The sequence below is a fragment of the Lactuca serriola genome, chromosome 4 (assembly GCF_051521515.1).
Source record: "Lactuca serriola cultivar US96UC23 chromosome 4, Lser_US96UC23_V15, whole genome shotgun sequence".
NCBI classification, from domain to species: Eukaryota; Viridiplantae; Streptophyta; class Magnoliopsida; order Asterales; family Asteraceae; genus Lactuca; species Lactuca serriola.
In genome coordinates this window covers 14,965,511-14,974,036 of record NC_136411.1, presented here as the reverse complement: position 1 = coordinate 14,974,036, position 8,526 = coordinate 14,965,511, and the positions used below count along the sequence as shown (strand labels likewise).

The 8,526-nt window shown below is 34.5% G+C and overlaps 1 protein-coding gene and 1 long non-coding RNA gene across 3 annotated transcripts; one reads left to right on the top strand and one right to left on the bottom strand.

Annotated features, from left to right (window-relative positions):
• Positions 1-3,993: 3,993 nt before the first annotated feature.
• LOC145101069 (transcription factor MYB88-like) lies at positions 3,994-8,230 on the top strand. The gene is made up of 13 exons (XM_079038232.1): positions 3,994-4,266; positions 4,356-4,428; positions 4,582-5,019; positions 5,112-5,158; positions 5,250-5,306; positions 5,421-5,549; positions 5,654-5,833; positions 5,921-6,015; positions 6,616-6,740; positions 6,841-6,953; positions 7,038-7,165; positions 7,244-7,389; positions 7,544-8,230. The coding sequence occupies exons 3-13, from the start codon at positions 4,900-4,902 to the stop codon at positions 7,655-7,657; spliced, it is 1,254 nt and encodes a 417-aa protein (XP_078894358.1). The 5' UTR covers positions 3,994-4,266; positions 4,356-4,428; positions 4,582-4,899; the 3' UTR covers positions 7,658-8,230.
• On the bottom strand, positions 4,901-8,476 carry LOC145101071 (uncharacterized). 2 transcript variants are annotated; one of them, XR_013705440.1, is made up of 3 exons: positions 8,348-8,476; positions 6,994-7,720; positions 4,901-6,701 (listed from the first exon to the last, which is right to left on the bottom strand). It is a non-coding gene; the product is annotated as an uncharacterized LOC145101071 (long non-coding RNA). The 2 variants fall into 2 exon arrangements; XR_013705441.1 differs by having other exon boundaries at positions 7,207-7,720.
• Positions 8,477-8,526: the final 50 nt, after the last annotated feature.

Genomic DNA, 8,526 nt, shown 5'->3' with positions numbered 1-8,526 from the left:
AGATCTCATCAGCGTGTGGTGTCATACGATGAATCATAAATCTCTTTTATTATAATAAAAATGGCAAGAGTGGATAGGTGCGTGTAATATATCACAGACGATGATATACCCATCAACACATATTTTGTCACGCTCTCATCAGTGTATGGTACATTACGTTGAATCATAAAGCTTTTAAAGAAGAATATAAGGGCAAGAATGGATTGGTGCGTGTGATAGCCTGCAATACATAGACTAACCATCGGCACAAACTTTCAAAATTTTATCATTGTGTGGTTTTACACAGTGAATCATCAAGTTCTATATTAGAAGACTTGTGGAGAGAATGGATTGTTTTAGTCACGCTGAGGTGAAATCAGCGTGAATCATTAACAATTTAACACATCAACAAGAAGTGGTTTAAACTTTCGTATCATGGAGTAAGTTGCAATCTAAAATCAAAGATGCATTGTTAAATCATAATGGTATCATGTCGTACCTCAGACTAGGAGGTCAGGGACATGAACAACCCTTTGTCATTTAAGGACCAGACAAGTAACTCTTACGCTGATGAGTATGCAATCAGGGTAAGCCATTGGGTTTTGATCAATGTTTCAGCAGAACATGAGACTTAAAGCATACGACAAGCATGCTTACAGGGACAGGGTCAGGTGAGAGATAATTGAATAAAAAATGAACACCCCTAACATTTTTATCGATTTTTTTTATTTGGACCAGGCAATATCACTTAGAAAGTTCAGACAATGCTAGACAGTCAGTGTGAGGGGGTGACTCAATGTTATCAGCAGATGGTCTAGTTGATGAGAAACTTATTAGAGAGATTTAGTCACATACAACAACATGCTTCTAGGGACGATAATGTGTCAAAAATTGCATACTAGGCTTAGTGTTGCCACCATTGGATTCCTTTCCAAAATGGTACAAAATAATACACAATATAAGAATACAAACAAAATAATTAATCAAACAAGAAAATATTTTAAACAGGGAAATATGTGCAACTTTTTCATAAAGGTGATAAAGACTCGTTCCATCAAATCTTTGGAATTGAATGGTCATTAATGCATTTCCATTTTCTGAGATATCCACCCCTAGATTTTTTGGTTGTAAAAGAGAACAAACAAGATCAACAAAAACAACACAATGCAAAGTAAACAAGGAGAGAGAATTCCTTTAATCGTTGAGGTTCTGCAGATCGATTCCAAGCTTCATGTTCACCAAGAACAAAATAACATGAACCAGTCTCTGTAACCAACGAGTTAGAGGGATCCAATCTTTGTAACCTTTGAGTTATGAGAGTCTTCAAGACACAACTCAAAGGTTCCATACATTGAGATCCCTGATGGAAAAGAGGGTGAGATCATTGTCTTGTTGAAGACACTTTGGATCTTTGAGGTGATGGATTTGTGGTGACAGCGTCTCTATAAGTTAGTCGCACCAGGTCACAGAACTCCACTGCATCTCATTGCAACCGAAATAGGTTGTTCAAGGAGGAAGAGATATGTGCACAGAGGAATGCTTAGTGGCACAGTTATCCCCCATCTGGTCTCATCAACATAAAGCAACATGTCGATCAGCATGTGCATCAATGTTAGTGAGAGGGAAGTTGTTGTTGAAGAAAAGATGCAGAGTCAGTGTCAACTAGCTCTTACAATGGAGGATGATGCATTCAAGAAGTGACATGATGATCTTAATCAATTAAGATCAATGTTGAGAGGAAAACAGAAGGTCTTAACACATACAAAGGAAATAGAAGAATGAACATTGGCAGTGTTAGTAGCAAAATGTGTATGTACAATGTATACTCCTTTGGTAAAGTATAGAAGAAATTTTTAATGTAAACAAACCAAAAATAAATTAAAAGTGTAGCAACTTATGTTCAAAATTTTAAGAGTAGCAAAACAAGAAAAAAATAAAGTATTAATGTTTAAACAAATAAATCAAACCATATAAATATCGTTCTCCCTGAGAGCAGAAAGCACGATTTTGTTTTTAGAATTAAACACTTTCCCGTCATGACAATTGAAAAAAACTATGTAACCATATAAATATCGTTCTCCCTGATTGTATTTTGGTTAAATTCCCAATTAGAAATGGTGGTGGCATCACTTTGACTTGTTCTAGAAGTGCTAATTTTCTTTTGTTTTTTTTTTATCTATACTATCAGGATTTTGTAAACATACAACATTATGTTTACCCAAAGATGATATACCATTCTTTGTAGTAACTTTCATGAGGCTGGAATAATGTTTGCATTGCACCTTTACAATCTTGTCTGTCTTTGGATCTTTAACGTCTGTGTAGTTGCACCAAGCATCTGATGTCCTTTTGTCCCCAACTACCGGTATTTTGTTTTGCTCAACGACCTCACTTTCACCATCCAAGTCTACATCAATTCGACTACTTTCAATTCTTAAACCTAAAATTTCAGAAAAATAAATTGATAACAACCAAGATATAACAATGAACTTTTGAGGCGACAAAAATAAATCAATAACAACCAAGATATTTGATTACTTTTTTCTGATTACAATGAACTTTTGAGTATACAAAAACAAAATAATGAACTTTTGATTATTGTATCTTCAACAAACAACAAAGCACAAACCAAGTGAACTGATCTTAGTTACCAGATGTAATATATGCAAAAAAAATTAAGATATCGGATATGGATTGGTTTGACTCTTAAGTACAGAGTACATACTATAGAACATAACATATTACAAAACAGATGAACAGAACAGATGGGAACAATCATGGAAGTAACAATTAACATATGCAATTTCGGAATTCCAAGTTACAATCAACTGAAAAATCAAGATATCAGATATAGATTGCTTTGACTCTTAATTACAGAGTACATACTACAGAACATAACATATCACATAACAGATGAACATAACATATGGGAACGGCCATGGAGGTAACAATCAACATATGTAATTTCAAAATTCCAAGTTACAATAAACAAAAAAAAAATCGACATATTAACAGATGGAATAATTGAAGTTTCAGGTAATAATCAACAGAAAAATTGAGATATTAATAGATGGAGGTAACAGTTTGAGAATTTGACCTTGAAGACGGAGACTTGTAGTTGCAGCGATGGTCGGTGATTGGATTTCTCCAGTCTTTGATTGAACAAGGAGAACATCGTGAGCGGGAGATTGAGGGAGGATTACGAGATACGAACTCAAATTGGGGGAGTCCACTGTCGTCTTCTACTCCATTGAAACGAATGAGTTAAGAAAACCAACGAATCGAATTGAGAGACAAGAAATAATGAGACTGTGAGAGACAATTGAGAGACGATAAATAGTGAGACTGTGAGAGACGAGACGACTGAGGTCTAAGAATGGAGCAGAGATAAAAAGTGTGTCGACGTCTTACGATTGTGAGAAGAAAGTGTAGGGTGTCTGCGTTTTTTGTAAGAATGAATCACACAAACCCAAAAAACAACTAAGGGCAGGTTCTTTTTCCCTATTTTTTATAAAAAAAAAAAACCAAATATAAAAATTAAATATATATTTTTAGAAAAACGCAGGTAGCCGTCGATACCGGTTGCGGTTAACCGCCTGTTCCGGATACTCGATATTGGAACCATAACTAGCGGGTGTCCAACGGTTATCGATTTCGTAAAAATGAGAATTGGAGTCGGAATCGCTTAAGACGGTTCCGAAACTTTAGAAACTAGAACCAAAACCACTTAACCAGTTTCAGGACCGACAGTTTTGAGACGGTTCCGATTCCAAAAACAGGTTCGCTTACACCGCTATTAATGTGTGGTTCTAAAAATAAATAAATCAATAAATAAACTGATAAGCATGAAAGACAAAAATATGATAAAATGTAATATGTTTAGATTGAATCGATTGTTCATACATTAATGAGTGGAAGTTATTTACATATTTGAAAAAAAAAAAAAAAAAAAAAAAAAAAAACAGGTATATACTGTATTTAAAAAAATTAACATTTACAGAGATCACATGGAAGAGAAAGGGAAAGTGACAGCGAAATCAAAACCCCTACCCCTACCACCACCGCCGGCCCATCATCATCAGCATCATCATCATCCCGGAGCGTAAAAATCAATAACCACACCATTAATAATGTTGATTTTACTGAATTTCAATTGATTAGATTACATTACATTTTCTCTCTCCTTCGTGGATTTCAGCGTCAGTTTTTTCAAACTCCTCCTCATGCCCGCGCTCTCAAGCCCCACCACCCACACCTTTTCTTAGAGAGCGAAACACCGATTTACAGGTATATTTTCCATTTCTTCCAAAATAAATTTCAATATCCACAGTTTCTCCGCCCTCATTCGATCGTATTAACTTGTATTATACTTCCAGATCAACCGCAAACTCCCTCAGATCTACGGAGACTCCTCTTTCTCGATTCTCGCGATATATACGATACCAAAAGGTAGTAGTATATATGATTTCAATATAATCCTTAATCCATAATCCAATCCGTGTTTGATTTCGCTTCTTATAGCTGTGAAGTTTAATCAATAATCTGTTTTCAGTTTCAACTTTCTCGTTCTCATTTATTTGGATTCTGTTTGTATGGTTTTAGGGCATCAAAGGCGGCTGATTTTTGATTTTTGATTCAATACAAAAGGTTGGAATCCAAGGCAAATGCGACGTATGACGTTTTGCTCCATGTGTGTGTGTGTACATGTGGTGTTCCGTTTGAAGTAAACAGTAGCCTGTAAAGTTTTCTCCCTAAAAAGAGGGAAATTTGGGGTTCCTTTTGCTTATCTTTTATTTACTTCTTTATATAAACACAAATAACAAAATCCACCCACATATAAACGCAAAAAGAGTTCCTTTACCATAGCATGCGAGAGCTAGGTTTTTGGGATAAAGGAGAGAGCGGTTTTGTTGGTGAAGGATGCAGAATATGAAGAAGAAAGCCTGTGATTCTACTAGTAGTTCTAATAACAACAACAGTAGTGGTGATGGTGAAGCTCAGAAGCAGAAAGAGAGGCATATAGTTTCTTGGTCTCAAGAGGTTCATTATGAATATGATCACTCAAATAACAACTCATCTTTCTCTTATAATCATCATCTTGCTCAATATCTCCATTGTTTGTATTTCTTCAGGAAGATGATATATTAAGGGAACAAATCGGTATCCATGGAATCGACAAGTATGATTTCCTTTCTTCAAATCTCATATTTGAAAAAGCTATTTCTTATTGGATTCATAAGATTGATGGGTGTCAATACTGTAATTTTCAGTTGGGCTATTGTTGCATCAAAGTTTAAGGATAAAACTACAAGGCAATGTAGAAGAAGGTAACCATAAGGAAAACTTAACATGTATCTTTACTTAATCTTATATTTTTTAAGATCCAAAACTTCCTTTATTGCTACTAACTCTTGATTTTGGATAAATGTTATAAAACACAGATGGTTCACTTATTTGAATTCTGATTTCAAGAAAGGAGGATGGTCACAAGAGGAAGACATGCTTTTATGTGAGGCTCAAAAGATTTTTGGTAACAGATGGACTGAAATAGCAAAAGTCGTTTCAGGCAGGTAAATGATGTTCTTCTCTTCTATATATGATTTTTGATTTGCTAAATTTTTATTGAAAAAATAACTAACAAGACTATAATTTTTTTATTTAAAAAAAACAAAAGAACGGATAATGCTGTCAAGAATCGGTTTTCGACATTGTGTAAGAAGAGAGCAAAGAATGAAGCAATGGCAAAAGAGAACAACACTTGTTACATCACACCAAACAACAAAAGGACCAGATTTCAGAATGGACAAAATGAAGACAGAGTTCTAGAACCTTCAATGCCTCTTTCCAAAATGAGGTATTTTTGGATTTAGATTTTTGGTATGAAATATTAAAATCAAATTCTAATTCTTACATTAATGTATGTATATGTATTTTGATTTAGGAGGAAACATATTCCTGATACAACAGAAGAGAGCCATAACATCAACACCTTGACAACACAGGTTCATCCCAAAAGTGAAGAGGTCTCAAAAGATGGTAATACACCATAAAAATGGAATCTTGAAGTTGTTGTTTGTATGATGGTGGGTGGAGAGTTAAATCAGAAACAAAATGCACAAAGGATTCGTATGTGTTGTTTGTTTCTTTTTAACTTGATGGGGACATGACTTAATCTGGACAGATATATAGTGGTGTTTCTTTTTGACTTGCTATAAACAATGAGCTCGATTGGGTTGACTGAATTGAGGATATCTTTATCCATTAAACCTCATTCTTTATCCATTGAACCAAACTCTTTTTTTTTTAAACCTATTCAAACCCACTTGTCTTCTTTTCTTCTTCAAGAACAATCGGGTTTTGTTGCATTTTATCAATCATTTATTAACCAGCATCACTTTAAAACCGAAGGTTAAAATGGTCATTTTTTTCACACTCAAACTGTTCAGAAAAAAATATTGGTTTATACATTCAAAGCACTTTAACCATACAAAACCAAATGAAGAAAAAAAAAAAAGAAACAATTTCTTCGATAATAAAAACTCAAGTTGTTGAAATTCGAATGCTTTGATTGGATAATGAAATTAATAAAATGTGTTCGAAATTGATAAAAAGAAACTAATGGTATGATTCTTGAAGGAACATTTCTGAAGAAAGATGACCCGAAGATTATTGCATTGCTACAACAGGCAGAACTTCTCAGTTCACTTGCACTCAAAGTTACTCTGGAGAAAACAGAGGAAAGTTATGAAAAAGCTTGCAAGGTAAATAATATATTTTTTTATGATGACTATATTGTTCTTGTTTCTTGTTGAAAAACGTATGTGAAAATCTTACATTTAATCAAATACTATTTATTTTCAGGCTGTTGAAGATTTTTTAAAGAAAACCAAAGAAAGTGATGTGGTTGGAGTTAACAATAGCATGTCTGATATGGACATAAGAAGTTGTGATGAGGGCAGCCAACAATCATGGAGGTAGTAGGCATAACTCATGAGGGCATAATTGGAAATTCACCTGATAATATTTAATATTTTATCATGTTCATTTGTGCTGTGCAGACAACCTGATTTATATCAGGGATCCCCAGAAAGCTCAGAGTACAGTACAGGGTCAACTGCTCTCTCCCAAGTGATTGAGAAAATTTGTGGTAAAAATATAATAACACCTGATTCAACAACAAACCTAGGTAAATTTTGCTATACAGGGTGAAGATTTGGTGTGAGTTACCTTTTTTACCCCTAACAAGAAACCTATGTTTACACAGATGTTTTAGCTTCTTGTGATGAATGTGAGAATGATGTTGGAGGCATATGTCCCTTGCCAAATTCACAATTCAATTCCCCACTTCAAGTAACTCCATTGTTTAGATCAATGGCAGCAGGAATTCCAAGCCCACAGTTTTCAGAAAGTGTAAGCTCTCTTGCTAAGATGGAATGGAATCACAAAAGGAATGGAATGGAATGGAATCTTCCATTCCCTCTTTGATTACTCCATACAGAACACTACCTTAGCATTTTTTATGACTTTGAAGTACAAATTTATGTTTATACATTTTTTTTTTCAGGAAAGGAACTTCCTACTAAAAACACTTGGAATGGAATCAACACCACCACCAAAGCCAGGAATCAGAACTTCACAACCTCCACCTTGCAAAAGGGCTCTTCTCCATTGCCTTTGATTTGATTATTCCCATGTAATGTAGAGTTTTTTCATAGGATTTTGCATCTCATATCATATCAGCCTGATTTTTTAAACAAAAAGGTTTGATCAACATCAAGATCTGCATCAAAATCTGGAATGTTCCGGTACATTCCAGAACAACCACAAGTAGATCAAGGATTTACATTTTACTAGTTGACATGCATTGTTTTTTGTTTCTTCATTTTTGGAGGGTTTCGAATATGGCTAGTATTCCCCCTCATAATTATTTGGCCTTCAAATATGCCAAAATCATGCACAGAACATATATATATATTTTTTTTCTTACAGAGTGTAATTATACATCGGCGAGTTGCTGATATTTACAATATTACCCCTAAATGGAAAAGGGGGAGGTTTTAGAAGCATAGAAGTGAGTGAGCGAGTGAGGAGGAGGCTCAACCACCCCAGTTGAACTCCATTTTTAGAGTGTGTGTGTGTGTGTGTAGAATAGAGGTTATGGTATAAGTTTTTTTTTTTTTTTGATTTTTTGATATTGTGTATTAAACCTACAATGATTGGTTTTTAGCGGATGTGATTCTTGTGTGCAGAAGCTTATTTCTTTTATTTTTTTGCCTTCAAAGTTTATTAAATTATTATATAAAATTGTGATGAAAGAATTGAATGCAAAGAAGACAATGTAGTTAAAGAAAGGGATATAGAAACTTACTTGCAGAAGATGAAAGATTGATGCTGTTTTTCACACTGTGTGTCAGTGTGTAAATTTGGTTAAAAATGGTGGTTTTGGGCTGTGGGGAAGGTGGGGATTGTGGTGTGCAGATCTGTTGGTGTATTTAAGTTGGTCAGCTCTGCTGATAATGATGAGCAAAAAGAAGTTTTGGTCTTTTT